Below are 16173 nucleotides of genomic sequence, written 5' to 3'. Positions count from 1 at the left end.
GTTTAGAGGAGTTTTCCGCAGTGCTCAGTGGAGCGACAGTCTTGCAAGGAGGTGCGGGCAGAAAGGGCGCTTCTTGTGGGTGGCTATAGGTTAGGGAGACCGTTGAACCAGGAGAGGCCCTGAGGGACTAAGTCGAAAGATTCAGAGACTGCGCCCTCTCCTTGGTGCCTCCTTCCCTCACACACTGTGGGTATATTCTGTTGCCGGTTGCCCCAGAACCTGTCCTCAAGCCTCTCTGCCCCCACGTACTCCTCTTTCTCCCACTTTTATAAAATGATGCTACTATGAACACCCCAAGCCCCGGAGGTGAAACTACTCCCAGCTTCTTGCTGACTTGCAGCTTTCAGGCTGAGGCTAAGCCTTTAGACGATACAACCCCATACCCACTTCGTAACTGTTCCAGAAGATACCCGGCGGCGTGTTGGTGTCTCTCACTGGAATCGCAGCACCAAGGGGGCTTTCGAAGCCGCTCCCTCTCTTTCTCCTTTTCTTCTGACAGTCTGTCATCACCCATCCTTTCACCAACTAACATAAGGGCGGAGCAGAGAAACTTGTTCCCAGTATGATATTCCTGGTCTCCAGTCGCCCACTGGCCTCTTCTTGGAAAGGGCAGGGGGATGTAGAAAAAATTCTGGTTCCCTCCCCTTAATGCTGCGGGCTTTCGCTTTCGCTTCCTCCTCCGACGATTTCTGGGTCCTAGGCGACAATGGCGCTGCTGGAGGTGTGCGGAGCCCCCCGAGGGCAGCGGAAGGATTGCGCGTTCCCGGCCCTGGAAAGCCAGCTTCGCTCCGACCCAGGACACTACAGCTTCTCTCTGCGATCTCCGGAGCTCGCCTTCCCCCGGGGAATGCAGGTCGGGGTTGTAAAGAGAATCCGGGCTGGAGGGGAGGCGGGGAGGAGGGCCCAGAGGAAGGGAGGGTCCTCCTTGAGACTACCTAGAGGCCGGGAAACCCAGAGGGGGCCATCCTTTAGTGAAGGAGAGCCACGTCCAGGGCCCGGTGCCAGGCAAGAGGCCACGTGGGAATCGGGGGCTGACCGCCTGAGGGTTAGAAAGTCAGATTAGGGCAAAGAGCTAGAGATGTGGTGGAGGGAGACAAGAGAACTTTCCTGCCAGTTCTTCCTCACACAGGAATCACGAATCACGAATCACCAATCAGGAAGCCTTTCTCCTGGGACTCTCATGTGCCTTGGAAAACCGGGGAACTTTGTTAGCCTCCTCTCAGCCACTCACTGTTGTGTGTCTTGGCTCAATCACTTCGTCTAGGTCTGGGTCATCGCTTGGGGATATTATTAATAAAACGGGTCGAGAGTGTTACATGACCCATGAATGGAAAAAAAAAAAACACCCATTAAAGTCGCCCTTAATATGTTTACTTATGGTTAGCATTGATTTCCTTTCATATCTATCCTGCTGGAAGATGGAAAAGGTTGGCGTCATGTGCTTCCTCTTTTCCCTCTCCCAAGTCATATCCTGGTAGAGATTGGTTATTAACTGTTCCAGTTTTTAATGGTTGGAGAATTTCTGCCCATCTCCTCACTCCCAGACTCTTGTGAAACCTTTCCTGGAGCCTTGTGTTTCAGAAGGTTTCAGTGTCCCTTTCTGTGCCTTTTCTCTCTCATTAGCCCACTGAATTCTTCCAGTCCCTTGGTGGGAATGGAGAAAGGAAGCTTCGGATTGAGATGAACCATGGCACTACCACTTTGGCCTTCAAATTCCAGCAAGGAGTGATTGTGGCAGTGGATTCTCGGGCTACCGCTGGAAATTATATTTGTGAGTGTGTGTGTGTGTGTGTGTGTGTGTGCGCGCGTGTGGGCGCGCACCAGCAGGCAGAATCTGGGGAGCTGGGCCCCTCTCTCAGCAGGAGCCCCACATCTGCACCAAAGCAGAAGCAGATAATTGATTTCAGACACACTGGGAGAGCTGTGGGGTCAATCCAACTCTCTCAAAGCTCCATCTTCTTCCAGGCACCTCAAGGAGTAACAAGGTGATTGAGATTAACCCTTACCTGCTTGGCACCATGTCTGGCTGTGCTGCAGACTGTCAGTACTGGGAGCGTCTCCTGGCCAAGGAGTGCAGGTAGGCCAGGCCTCCTATCTCCCTCCTAAGCCCTGTGGTCAGTCGTGGATCCTGGAACCTCCAGATCACTGTTCCTCCTCCTTTCCCCCTGGGCTAATGTAGCATCTTGGTGCTAATGCAGTATTTCACAAAACAGCCTTTTGGTGATTAGAAAACCTTCTCCCAAATCGCAGCCTGCACTCTTGCCAATAAGCCAGGTAAGTTGTCGGCTGTTTAGCACTGACGTCATCAACCCTGGTGGGATGGTGTCATTTGCTAGGATTTCTTATATGATTTGGATACTTTAAATTCCAAATCTGTCCCTGATCCTTAGATCCTACAAAACTACTTGTCTCAAATGCTTATGTCTTTAATTATTTCCTTCACATCAAGTGGGCTGCTCCAAGAGCTAGCCTTCTCCTGCCACCTCTGAGTCCGCTGCCCCCACCACCCTGTTGTACCCAGGCTGTACTACCTGAGGAACGGGGAGCGAATCTCAGTGTCAGCAGCCTCCAAACTGCTCTCCAACATGGTGTTCCAGTATCGAGGCATGGACCTCTCCATGGGCAGTATGATCTGTGGCTGGGATAAGAAGGTGGGTGCTCTCCATTCTCCCTATTCCCCCACGACGGATAAGAGACCGGTTCCCCATCGTACACTCCCACGCCCTCCCCTATAAGATGCGTGGCACATAGAACACTGGGTTATAGAACCGTTCCAGCATATCCATGGGCTATTATGTCTGGGTCTAGATGTGGACCATTATTTTGTAAGCTTGTTCCTTTGGGTAAAATAGCCGATTCCCACTTTTTCCCCCTAAAGGTCTATGATTGTTACTAAAATGTTGTCCTGGTTCAAATGTTCCCAGGTAATTCTTATTCTTTTATCCACTTTTTATGGCTAAAAACTCCCTCTGGGAAACTTCTTGCTTCCTATAGGGTCCTGGACTCTACTATGTGAATGCAAATGGGACTCGGCTCTCAGGAAATATGTTCTCCACTGGCAGTGGGAACACCTATGCCTACGGGGTCATGGATAGTGGCTATCGGCCTGATCTTAGCCCTGAAGAGGCCTATGAACTGGGCCGCAGGGCTATTGTTTATGCCACCCACCGAGACAGCTATTCCGGAGGTGTTGTCAACAGTAAGAGACCAATGCTACCACACCCCTGGGTGGGGAAGGGGGATCCGAGATTGGGAGAGTTAGAGGAGACAAAGTGGTAGGGAGGAGGTTTTCTTTCTTTCTTTCTCTCTCTCTCTCTCTCTTTCTCTTTCTTTCAGATTTATTTATTTATTTGAGAGAGAGAGAGCACGCCTGCGAGTGTGGGGAGGGGCAGAGGGAGAGAAACTTCAAGCAGACTCCATCCTGAGTGTGGAGCCTGATGCGGGCTCGATCTCATGACCCTGAGATCTTGAAGTGAGCCAAAACCAAGAGTCAGACGCTTAACTGACTGAGCTACCCAGGCATGGGGAAGAGATTTTCAGCATCCAAAGGGGGGCACTGAAGTTGTAGTAAACAAGTATGTGTTGAGCGTATGTTTGGGAGTATGTTATTGTCACCTTCCACATAACACCATTAACAGGAACTTGCTGGAGTGAAAGGTGACTCCCTGTTCACTCTCATTTGCCCACAGTGTACCACATGAAGGAAGATGGTTGGGTGAAAGTGGAAAGTACAGACGTCAGTGACCTGCTGCTCCAGTATCGGGAGACCAGTCAGTAACCGCGGTGGCTAGGCACGCCTTTTCTGGCAGAGCCTGGACAACTCAGGAACCTGGGCTGGTTACACCCCACAGGAGAGGGGAGCCTTAACCTGAGCCCTGAGGGGGAGAACCAGTGGCCAGTGGGGTAGGGTGGAGTTTACCCTTTTGCGTGTTCTCTGTTTCAAGGAGCATTCCCCCTACCCCAACCTCTGGGTGCCCCACTAAGCACAATAAAGGAAAATGGTTATAAATGCCTCTGTGTTGTGGCTGAGTGGGCTTGGGGCTGGGGTTGTTGTGGGGCGGGGGCAGGAAATAGAGACGCTTTCCCTGAGAACAGACCCGAACCCCAACCGAAGAAATGGGGCCTCACCAAATATTTCTGTTGGGTTTTCCTTCCACACTCATCTCTCCATGGCCTCAGGAAGGCTGGTCAAGGTCTGTGGACACATATTTGCCATTTAATTTAGATTAGGGTCCTTTTTATAGGGACACAACCTGAATACTCCTGTGTGGTTCATTGTCAATGGTTTGGGTATCTGGGAGTAGGGTACTAGAACAACTATTTTTGACATTGTGGAGTCAGATGAAAAAGCTTCCACCTCATGTGTATATGGTGATTGGAAACATGGTACATTTACCTCAAATAACACTTTGGAGATACTGGATATTGAATGCAAAGATGGACATTAGGGGTTCAACTTCATGATGTATCATGCTCAATTGCAAGATGACAGCACCATGATTGAAGAGGAAGAGGACTCCCTCCTTGAAGAGGGAAATATGAGGAAAAAGTAAGCAGGTTAGGGAAATGAGACAGACAGACATAATGAGATTTTCTGAATCATGCAAGGAGCATGGATGATGTCCCCTCTTAGGGAGAGTTAGTCAAAGAAAAACTTGAAAGTAGTTAGCAGCTGAACAGAGAGCTTTTTTTTTCCATTAGGGAGAGATTCTTAAAATCTCAGAATGGCAGGGTTGGAGAAATTTTAATAATCCTCTACTTCAAATACACCACTCCCCCCTTTAAACCAGAAGTGCCTCGTTGGTAAACATGCCAGTAACATTTCAAAGGGGTGGTTTGGAATCCAAGCGATCCCTCCTTTGGGGGTATTTTGAGTTGGGGGGATAGTTTCAATCTGAAGAGTTATTTCTGGAATAAACAAACCAGCATGTTCCATAGATGGGCTCTGGGTCAGGCAGGACCTGTAGAATCCTGTCTACCGCTTAATCAATGTTAAAATAGACCAGGAAACAAAGTCCATCCTCCCCATATACCAGAGATGCTCCCAAGACATAATCTGAAACACACACCTAGAGGCACCTGAACATGAGCTCTGCTCAAGGAGCTGTGTTGAGGAGGGCAGATGAATATAAAGAATCAGGGCCTTTCAGCTCAAAATCTGTGTAAGTGGAAACCCACTTAGGCCCTGGTGAAAGTGTCTGAGACCTCCTATTTAGGAGAGGTCCTGAGTGTTTCTCCCTCAGAATCTGGCTCTGTTTTGATCCCAGACCCTAAAACAGGAGCTTTGGATGGAGGAAGAGGCAGTTCTCAAAATAGGATCAGAGCTTGAGGCAAGAAAATCCAGCGGTTCTCCAATTACAAAACATCTCAATCCTTGAAATAGCTTTGTTTTAGTTAATGACAATTTAAAAACACTTGCAGGAGTTTTCCGTTCCAGAGTAACAGTTGCTAACCGCAAGAGGCTCACTGCGGGGCGGGGCGCGTGAGCGCCCGGCTCGGCCCCGGGCTTCCGCGGACGGCAGGTGTCGCGCGTCCCCCGCTGGTGGCCGCCCTGCCCGGAACCGGGGCCCGGTCTGGGAAAGCGAAAGCGAAAGCGGCGGGCGCCAGGACGCCCCCGCTTGCAGAGTGCCGCCAGCAGACAGAAGGGGGAAACGAAGGTGAGCCAGCGCGAGCGGATTTCAGAGCTCCGTGCTCAGCACGTAGCCGAAAGACGACCCCCCGGAGCTGCAGTCCCGAAGCCGCCGCGGGTGAGTTCGTGTGGCCGGAAGCCTGGAGCGCTAACCGACGCATCCCAACCCGCCACCCACTCCGCGCCCCCCGCCTCCCGTCCCTCTGGCCTCCCGGGGAGTGCAAGGGAGCCGGGAGGGGACCGCAGGGCGGCTCCTCGGAATTGGGCGGCGGCGGGCCGGTGGGGGTGGGGCGTAGGGGGGGGGGGGGGCTTTTTTTTTTTTTTTTTAAGGATGAGGCTCCCTCTGACAGGCAGAATGCCTTCTGTCATAAGCGGGCCGTACTGATGGGCACTGGGGACCCAGGGGATCATTCAGGGTAGGGGTGGATAAAATGAGAAGCCGATGGACGGGTTGAGCAGAGTCGGGGTGGTGAGCATAGGGGTGAGGATGGGGACCCCAGGGCTGTAATTCCTCATTTTCTACCCCTAGATAACACCATGCGGTTCCCTGACCTGAGACCCTGCGCCTTCCTGCTGCTGGCAGACTTGGCTCTACTCTGGCTGCTTCAGGGGACTCTGGGGGCTCTCCTTCCCCCGGGGCTTCCAGGCCTGTGGCTGGAGGGGACCCTGCGACTTGGAGGGCTCTGGTGGCTGTTAAAGGTGGGAGGACTGCTGGGATTGGTGGGAACACTGCTGCCCCCGCTCTGCCTGGGGACCCCGCTGTTTCTCTCCCTGAGGGCCCTGGTCCCAAGGGCCTTGAGTGCTCCCCCAGTCAGAGTGGCTTCAGTCCCCTGGAGCTGGCTGCTGGTGGGGTATGCAGCTGCGTGGCTAAGCTGGGCCATGTGGGCTCTGCTGAGCTCCCCAGAAGCCCGGGAGAGGAAGCAGGGCCAGGAGAACAACACAGACTTGATGTGGAGGCTGCTGAAGCTCTCCTGGCCGGACGTGCCTTATCTTGTTGCAGCCTTCTTCTTCCTTATTATTGCCGTGTTGGGTGAGTCAGGATCTTCCTGTTGCTGAATTGGGAATTGGAGGTGGGCAAAGGCCCTTGGTGCCAGCATGTTCATCTGTTCTCCTTCATGCCTCTTTCAGGTGAGACAGTCATCCCTTACTATTCAGGTCATGTCATTGACATCCTGAGAGGTGATTTCGATCCTGATGCCTTTGCCAGCACCATCTTTTTCATGTGTCTCTTCTCCATTGGGAGGTAGGTGATGCTTGATTGGGTTCATTTGCTAGCCCTTCATCTTTACAGACCCCTTGCATTTCCTAACTCTGTTTTCAGATCCTTTAGTACACGAAGCATAAAATACTTCAACCAAAATATGTGTGAATTTGTTTATTCGCCATTCTATTTCACACATTCGTCCGTTCATTCTTTCATTCACCATATTTACCCAACATTATGCTTCTAATCCATACTTGCTACTCTTTGCTGAAACCAGTTCCTCAGAAGTGACTCCCAGACCCATATTTCTACACCTAGCTCTAGTCTTGTAGTCCAGTTGTCTTCTTGACATTCCCATTGGACAACCCACTGTCATCTTACACTCCACACACCCAAAGCTTCAAATGTATCACACTCCCTCCTGGTCTTGTTGAAAGTGCCTCCCTCTTTTATTCCCATGTACGAAACAATCAGTTTCCTGGGCTCCAAGCATCAGTATTGTTGATGCCTTTCTGATGTTCAGACACTAGCCCCATCATTTTCTGCTTTCAAAGTATTTCTCCTGTGGTGCTTTTCTGGCCATTCTCACTGTGATCGCTGGAGTTCAAACTCTCCTCATTTTATGTCTGACTAGCCCAACAACCTTCTAAACACAAAAACCATATTTTGTGAAATACTTGCTTCTGTTTTCACATTTTCCCTTTAAGTTTAGTTGTATAAATGGTTGGCCTAAGAGGAATGCTCAACTCCAGGGACAATAGAGATGAAGGAACAGCATGTCTCCAGGGCTCCAGAGAAGCGGAGGGCAAGGGAATTCATTGCTGCAGTTCCCACAATAAAGTAGGAAGAAGGACTTTGGGGGGAGGAAAGAGACCAAGACAGAGGGGGAGAGTAGAGGGACAGCACTGAAGGAGGTCATAGGCTATTTCTCTGGACAACATCTCTTCATTTCTGTTATAGTCTTCCCTGGGTCTAGCACGGAGTGGAGCTCCACAGATACTCGTGAATTTGTATGTGTTATGATTTTGTTCCCACATCTAGCTCTCCCTGTCCTGTTTTTCTTCCCTCTGTTTGTTCCGGCCCCTCCCCTTGTCTCCTTCTCTCTTTGCCTCTCTTCTGCCTCTCATGGTACACTTTCCCCAGCCTTGTATTTCTTTTCATTCTGTGCTTTCTTCTCTGCTTCTCGCACTCGTTCCCTCCTGTGCACCTGTGTCCCCTTCATCCCCCATTCCCTCCCTCTCCCACAGCTCACTGTGTGCTGGCTGCCGGGGAAGCTGCTTCACCTTCACCATGTCCAGAATCAATGTGCGGGTCCGGCAGCTGCTTTTCTCCTCCCTTCTGCGCCAGGACCTCAGTTTCTTCCAGGATACTAAGACAGGTGGGGCCTGGAGTCCGGGTCTGGAATTCCCCTGGACATTTCTCGCCCCTCAGTTACCCTCCAGCCCGTAAATAGCCTCTCTTCCGCTCACTGTGCCAGGCGCTGCTGAGGAGCTGCTGAGTTCTCTATTGGGATGGGGCAGTGAGGTCGCCTCCCCCAGTCTCTGCAGTGATGGGGCGGGGGGGGGGTGTTTAGAAGATGGGCCTGTGTTAATGGGGAGGGTTGGGGTCAGTCTCTGGGGGTTCTGCATTATGCATGGTTTCCTCACCGGCTCTGTCGTCCCCAGGGGAGCTGAATTCGAGGCTGAACTCGGATACCAAATTGATGAGCAGCTGGCTTGCTCTTAATGCCAACGTGTTCTTGCGAAGTCTGGTCAAAGTGGTGGGGCTGTACAGCTTCATGCTCAGCCTGTCCCCGCGACTCGCCCTCCTCTCTCTGCTCAAGGTGCCTCTGGCAGTAACGGCTCAAAAAGTGCACGATGTCCGCCATCAGGTATGTGGGGGTGGTAGGGGATCCCCAGGGCAGAAGAAAACTCTCCCAGAGGTCTTCTCTTCTCAGCCTCAAGAGCAGCAGTTCTGACGGGCTTGAGAAGGGCGCTGACCCCTGGGATTTTATGTAAGTGTGTATGTGTGTGTGTGTGTGTGTGTGTGAGAGAGAGAGAGAGAGAGAAGAAGAAGGAACATTTTTCTGGGAACAGGATAACTTCTTTTTTTTTCCCCTCTATTATAAGCCTCATTTTATTTCTTTTTATTATTATGTTATGTTAATCACCATACAGTACATCATTAGTTTTTGATGTATTGTTCCATGATTCGTTGTTTGCATATAACACCCAGTGCTCCATGCTGTATGTGCCCTCCTTAATACCCATCACCAGGCTAACCCATCCCCCCACCCCCTCCCCTCTAGGACCCTCAGTTTGTTTCTCAGAGTCCATCATCTCTCATGGTTCCTCTCCCCCTCTGATTTCCCCCCCTTCATTTTTCCCTTCCTGCTATCTTCTTCTTCTTCTTCTTCTTTTTTTTTTTTTTAACATATAATGTATTTAACATATAATGTATTATTTGTTTCCCACATAAAATTTATGTGGGAAAATAAAGATCCAAAGATAGCTATGAAAAAAAAAGTATACATAACATAAAATTGACCATTTTTACTATTTTTAATTGTGCCATGTCAGTGGCATTAAGTACGTTCACACTGTTGTGCAAGGATCACCACCATCCATCTCCAGAACTTTCTTCATCTTCCCAAGCTGAAACTTGGTACCTATTAAATAATAACTCCCCACTTCCCCTTCTCCCAGCCCCTGACAATGACCAGTCTATTTTCTGTCTCTATGAATTTGATTACTCTAGGTATCTCATGTAAGTGGGATCGTCCAGTATTTGTCTTTTTGTGATTGGCTTATTTCGTTTAGCGTAATGTCCTCCAGGTTCATCCCTCTTGTAGCACATGTCAGAATTTTCATCCTTTTTAAGGCTATTACTCCATTGATGCTTAGACCACATTTTGTTTATCCATTCCTCTGTTGCTGGATGCTTGGGTTGCTTCCATCTGTTGGCTATTGTGAATAATGCTGCTGTGAACATGGGTGTACAAATATCTGTTCGAGTCTCTGCTTTCAGTTCTTTTGGGTATATACCCAGAGGTAGAATTGCTGGATCCTATGGTAATTCTATTTTTAATATTTGGAAGAGCTGCCAACATACTGTTTTCACAGCACCTGCACCATTTTACATTCCCCTTGGCAATACACAAGGGTTTCGATTTCTCCACATCCTTCTCCAACACTTGTTATCTTCTGTTTGTTTCTTCTTTATTACATTCCCCAGTATTTATTTATCTTATAACTGGAAGTTTGTACCTTTTGACCACCTTCCTCCAATCAATCCCCACCCCTGTCTCTGGTCTCTGGTAACTACAAATCTGATCTCTTTTTCTGTGAATTCTTTTTTCTTTAGATGGCACATATAAATGAGATCATACAGTATTTGTCTTCTGTCTGGCTTATTTCACTTAGCATAATGCCCTCAGGGTCCATCCATGTTGTTGCAAATGGCAAGATTTCCTTCTTTTTTATGGCTGAGTAAAATTCTGCTGTATACCTATATGCACCACTTCTTAAAAAAAATAACAGCCATCCTAATTTTTGTGAGGTGATAGCTCACCATGGTTTTGATTTGCATTTCCCTAATGACTAGTGGTGTTGAACATCTTTTCATGTGCTTGTTGGCCATTTTTATATCTTTTTTGGAGAAATGTCTAAGTTCTTTGCTCATTTTTTAAATTGCGTTGTGTTTTACTTGTTGAATTGTAGGACTTCTTTCACTATTCTGGGTATTAGCCCCTTATCAGATACATGATTTGGGAAATGTTTTCTCCCATTTAGTGGGGTTCCTTTTCTGTGGATAGAGTCCTTTGATACACAAAAGTTTTTAATTTTGATGAAGACCAATTTATCTGTTTTTTTCTTTCGTTGCCTGTGCTTTAGGTTTATATCCAAGAAATCATCACCAAATCTAGTGTCATGAAGCTTTGCCCTGATGTTTTCTTCTAAGAGTTTTATGGTTTTAGCTCTGGTTTAGGTTTTTGATCCATTTTGAGTTACATTCCCACCTTTTGTTAACTAGCTGTGGCCACTTAGGAAAATGATCCCTTCTGCCTTCATTCAGACACCGAGGGTGGTGTGACTTCCCTTAAATGAAGGAGCAAAAATCACCTGTATCCCCTACACTACCCAGCACTGAGACCTCTGTAACATTTTGTTCCCTCCCTCTCTACTCTCATTAGTCCTTCTGGAAAGAAATGTAAGGAAGAGGGAAAGAGGATGGTTAGATAGTTTTAGGTAGCTCGGGGGAGCATCCCCAGGGCAGGGATGAGACATGGGGTGGTCTCCTGTCTTCTGCCCCATCAGCCCCTTATACTCCCTGGCTCACTTTTGCAGGCAGTGCTTCAGGAGATCCAGAATGCTGTGGCGAAAGCAGGACAGGTGGTTCGGGAGGCAGTTGGAGGGCTGCAGACGGTGCGCAGTTTTGGGGCTGAGGAGCACGAGAGCTGTCTCTATAAGGAGGCCCTGGAGAGGTGCCGGCAGCTGTGGTGGCAACGAGACCTGGAACGTGCCCTCTACTTACTCTTTCAGAGGGTGAGGAGGCTGCGTGGCTGGGGCTAGGAGCCAGGGAGGGGCAGGGAAGGCAATGGGGTCCCCGCTGCTCAGTGTGGTAGGAGTGGACTCTTTCTTAGCGCTTTCTTCTTGCCCTGCAGATGCTGCACTTGGGAATGCAGGTGCTGATGCTGAACTGTGGACTGCAGCAGATCCTAGCTGGGGACCTCACCCAAGGTGGGCTGCTCTCCTTCCTGCTCTACCAGGAGGACACGGACCATTATGTGCAGGTGAGTCAGGAGCCTGGGCATACTCTTCCCCTCCCTACGGCCCCCCCTGTTTTTCTTTCTGGCCTTTGGGCCTTGGCCTTTATTTGCAGCCCTTAAAAATACAAAACCAGGGCGCCTGGGTGGCTCAGTTGGTTAAGTGACTGCCTTCGGCTCAGGTCATGATCCTGGAGTCCCGGGATCGAGTCCTACATCGGGCTCCCTGCTTAGTAGGGAGTCTGCTTCTCCCTCTGACCCTCTCCCCTCTCATGCTCTCTCTCTATCTCATTCTCTCTCTCAAATAAATAAATAAAATCTTAAAAAAAAAATACAAAACCAAACCAAATCCCAACTCATTGTATTATGGAGAATTTCAAACATATGCAAAAAAAAAAAAAAAAAAAAAAAGATAAACTATAATGAACCTGCATGTACCCATCACCTGCTTTAAAGTTATCAACTCATGGCCATTCTGTTTCAACTGTATCCCCACCCATATGATTCTGAAGCAAATTCAAGATATAGTTTTATCTGTAAATGCATCAGGGCGTATCTCTAAAACATAAACATTAAAAAAATATAACCACGAAGCCCTTCTCACACCAAAAAAGTATAACAGCAATTCCTAAAATTCATCAAATACAGGGGTTGTATTTCCACTTGTCTCATCCATGTAACATATGTGTATATATTACATTTATCTCTCTCGTGTATGTCTGGTAGGATCAGCCATTAACGCCCAGTGCCTAGATCCATTAAAATCATGAGGGGTTGCAAGACGGTGACACTCTACCATTCCTCCACTTATTAGCTTGAATACATCTATCCAGGGAGACTTACCCTTGTCTACTCTTTGGTAACCCTCTGGTACAGTTTGAGTAGGAAAGGCAGAATAGCATTTAGCTCTTTCCCTATATTTACCAGTTTTCAAAATAATTAGTTACTTCCTCTTGGTCGTTATTTTATAATTTTCCTAGATATTTGTGAATCGTCTTTTATGTATGGAGAGCTGGGCTAGGCACTCTGGTGGCTGCAAAGATGAGGTGGGCACCGTGCCTGCTTTTAAGGAGACCCCTGTCCAGCTAGGCAAAACAGAGCTGTGCGCCAGTAATACAGAACGGGCATTGGAAGGTCTGGGGATAGAAGTAGCGCTGAACGGGAGGAGTATGGACCTCTCCATCCTTTACATTGCAAATTAAGTATGGACCTCTCCATCCTTTACATTGCTGGGGTATTGGGTTGCCTTTAAATTCCATCTGAATTGCACATTTAGGGGTAGGGAATCCTTTTTGGATGAGGGGAGGAGAAGCTTGGCCCGGCGGTGTGTAGCAGGGAGGAGCTGGGGAGCTGGTTTCTGATGAAGCTGACTCCTCCGTTCCTGTTTTCCAGGCCCTGGTTTACATGGGTGGCGATATGCTCAGCAACGTCGGGGCTGCCGAGAAGGTGTTTCAGTACCTGGACCGAAAGCCCAAGCTGCCTCCGCCCGGGACGCTGGCCCCTCCCACTCTGCGGGGGCTGGTGGAATTCCAAGACGTCTACTTCGCGTATCCCAACCGCCCCGACCAGCCTGTGCTCAAGGTACCTGCCTGAAAGGGGCCGCGGGGAGGGAACCCGGGCCCCTCGCTCCCGCTCCCGGGCAGCACGGCCTGTAGATCCTTTGCCTCTGAGAAGTGGATCTTCCCTCCGGCAGAACAGGACGGGGAGGGCCCTGAGGCAAGCCTCTGACTGTTTCCTGGCATTTCTAGGGGCTGACGTTCACCCTACGTCCTGGCCAGATGACGGCTCTGGTGGGTCCCAATGGGTCCGGGAAGAGCACAGTGGCCGCCTTGCTGCAGAATCTGTACCAGCCCACGGGGGGAAGGCTGCTGCTGGATGGGAAGCCCATCTGCCAGTATGAACACTGCTACCTGCACCGACAGGTGGGTGGTGGCGGAGGAAGAAGAGGGACCGGAGCTAGGAGGGAAGAAGCGTTTGCAGAGTGTGTGGGAGAGCCGTGGGAATAAACACAAGGAGCCCATTCTGAGGGAGCTAGACCAGGAGGAAAAGAGGATCCCTGCCATGGGGGTTGACGCACCGTCCCCCGCTCCCATCCCCTCCCTCTGCACAGGTGACTTCGGTGGGGCAGGAGCCTGTGCTCTTCTCTGGTTCTGTGAGGGACAACATTGCGTACGGGCTGAAGAGCTGCAGTGATGAGAAGGTGATGGCAGCTGCCCAGGCCGCCAGCGCGGTGGGCTTCATACAGGAGATGGAGCATGGACTGTATACAGGTATCTGCAGTCAGAAGAGGGACTGGAGCTGCTTCTTGGGGGTGCGGGTTGTGTCTGCTCTTTCCTTGCCCTTTGCTCGGCTCCCACTTCCCCGCCTTCCCCAGCACCAGGAGCTCTCTAGTTGCCCTTCCTGTTCAGGAGTCTTTGTTCCCAATGGCCACGGGGTAGTTGTGCTCCCTCTCCGAGGGCAGCCCCAGCAGGTGTCCACCTCTGCCCTCCTGACACTGGCTCTCATGCCTCCTGATGGGTGCTGGTGGAAAGACCAGCTGTGCACTCGCCCGTGCTCATGGGGAGGATGTTGTCGTGGTCACTTGTGTCTGAGGAAAGGTATTTCTCCGTTTCCCCAGATGTAGGGGAGAAGGGGAACCAGTTGGCTGTGGGACAGAAACAGTGTCTGGCCATTGCCCGGGCCCTAGTGCGGGACCCACGAGTCCTCATCCTGGATGAAGCCACCAGCGCCCTGGACGTCCAGTGTGAGCAGGCTGTGAGTACTGGTGTGGGAGGGCAGGGCAGTGGGACCTGAGCAGCACGGTTAAAGGAGCAGCCTATGCAGAATTGGGCAGAGGCAAGACGAATGGAAGAGTATCTGTGCTTTTGCAGGGAATGGGGAGTGGAATGGAGAGTATGCGGTGTGGGAACACCCCCTCTTTGTCCACAGCTCCCTTTTCTATGTGCCTCCTGCAGTAGGACAGCTGAGAGTGAAGGGCAGTGCAGACTCTATCGTCCACTCTTTCCGACTTTCTCATCTTCCACGCCTTCTTTACCCTATGCCACGAGACATGGTGCCCAGTTGGGATATGGTGCCCATCCTGTTCTTACCTTATTATTTTTTTTAAGGTTTTATTTATTTAAAAGAGACAGAGACAGAGAGGACAAGTGGGGGGGAGGAGCAGAAGGAGAAGCAGATTCCCTGCTGAGCAGGGAGCCTGATGCGGGACTCGATCCCAGGACCCTGGGATCATGACCTGAGCAGAAGGCAGATGCTTAACACTGAGCCATCCAGGCGCCCCTATTTTTTTTAAAGAGATTTTATTTATTTATTTGAGAGAGAGAGAGAGCGAGCAAGTGAAAGAGCTCAAGCAGGGTGAACAGTAGAGGGAGAGGGAGAAGCACACTCCCTGAGGAGCAGGGAGCCCAACTTGGGCCTTGATCCCAGGACCCTGGGATCATAACCTGAGCCTAAGGCAGATACTTTTTTTTTTTTTTAAAGATTTTATTTATTTGAGAGCGAGAATGAGAGACAGCATGAGAGGGAGGAGGGTCAGAGGGAGAAGCAGGCTCCCTGCCAAGCAGGGAGCCAGATGCAGGACTCAATCCTGGGACTCCAGGATCATGACCTGAGCCGAAGGCAGTCGCTTAACCAACTGAGCCACCCAGGCACCCCTAAGGCAGATACTTAAGCAACTGAGCCACCCAAGTGCCCCTGTTCTTCCCTTTCTGAAGCATTATGATCCTCCCCCTTCAGCTGCAGGACTGGAAATCCCATGGGGACCGAACGGTGCTGGTGATCGCTCACAGGCTGCAGACGGTGCAGAGTGCTGACCAGATCCTGGTGCTCAGGCAGGGAGAGCTGCTGGAGCACGCACAGCTCATGGAGGGCCAGGACCTTTATTCCCGCCTGGCGCAGCAGCTACTGGAGGACTGAGGCCCCGTCCCTGGGGCCCTTCTCATGGCCATCTCTGTGACCCACAGTAGGTCGTGCTCGGAGTTTCCCTGGGCTTGTGCCCCTCGGTAGTTGTTCATGGAGCTGGAGGCAGGGTGGGAGTTTGGACCATGTGTGCTCCTACTGGGGCTGGGAGTGAAGGGGAGGGGGGTGCCGTCTGTTTCTAAGACCATTTCCCTGGTGCTGAGTAGTGTATTGTGGCATATAATACAACTATTTAGAAATATTTTCCTTATTATGTAAATAGCACATATGCATCAAGAAAAATAAAACTAACCCTTGTTTCACTTCGCAGAGGTCACCATAGCTACTATTTTGCCAGCTACCTATCGTGTCTTATCTGTTCTTTGAGATAAATATTAGCCAATATGATATAAATATTCATGAGGTTGCCTTTCTGTATCTTTCTCCATTCGCACTGATGTCTGATATTTTGGGGGAAGTTAGGGTATGGAGGGGTAGAGCACAGTTTCCTAATTAACAGTGTTAATAAAACATTGGTAATATCTACCATTTATAGAGTTTTAATATGAATAGGAACTATGCTAGATGTTTTTCAGGCATTATCATATTTAGTCCTTTTCCTCAACCCTATGAGGTTGATTATTATTATCCCCATCTTACAGATGAGGAAACTGAGTCTCAAAGAGATTAAATGACTTT

At 49.8% G+C, this 16173-nt stretch overlaps 2 protein-coding genes across 2 annotated transcripts; both read left to right on the top strand.

Annotated features, from left to right (window-relative positions):
• The first annotated feature begins 634 nt into the window (after nt 1-634).
• On the top strand, nt 635-4013 carry PSMB8 (proteasome 20S subunit beta 8). Its single transcript, XM_034991485.1, has 6 exons — nt 635-853; nt 1624-1771; nt 1966-2077; nt 2522-2651; nt 2995-3199; nt 3690-4013. Exons 1-6 carry the CDS (start codon nt 707-709, stop codon nt 3776-3778), a joined length of 831 nt encoding a protein of 276 aa, XP_034847376.1. The 5' UTR covers nt 635-706; the 3' UTR covers nt 3779-4013.
• A 1494-nt stretch (nt 4014-5507) lies between these two features.
• Nucleotides 5508-15917, top strand: TAP2 (transporter 2, ATP binding cassette subfamily B member). Its single transcript, XM_034991483.1, has 12 exons — nt 5508-5747; nt 6159-6659; nt 6758-6872; nt 8081-8211; nt 8498-8703; nt 11159-11356; nt 11476-11604; nt 12970-13158; nt 13326-13499; nt 13688-13847; nt 14195-14331; nt 15313-15917. The coding sequence occupies exons 2-12, from the start codon at nt 6167-6169 to the stop codon at nt 15490-15492; spliced, it is 2112 nt and encodes a 703-aa protein (XP_034847374.1). The 5' UTR covers nt 5508-5747; nt 6159-6166; the 3' UTR covers nt 15493-15917.
• The last annotated feature ends 256 nt before the right edge of the window (nt 15918-16173 follow it).

Source organism: Mirounga leonina, unplaced genomic scaffold, assembly GCF_011800145.1.
Source record: "Mirounga leonina isolate KUSES-001 unplaced genomic scaffold, KU_Mleo_1.0 Mir_53, whole genome shotgun sequence".
NCBI classification, from domain to species: Eukaryota; Metazoa; Chordata; class Mammalia; order Carnivora; family Phocidae; genus Mirounga; species Mirounga leonina.
The sequence above is the reverse complement of the archived record's forward strand: the minus strand, read 5'-3'. Positions and strand labels throughout refer to the sequence as shown.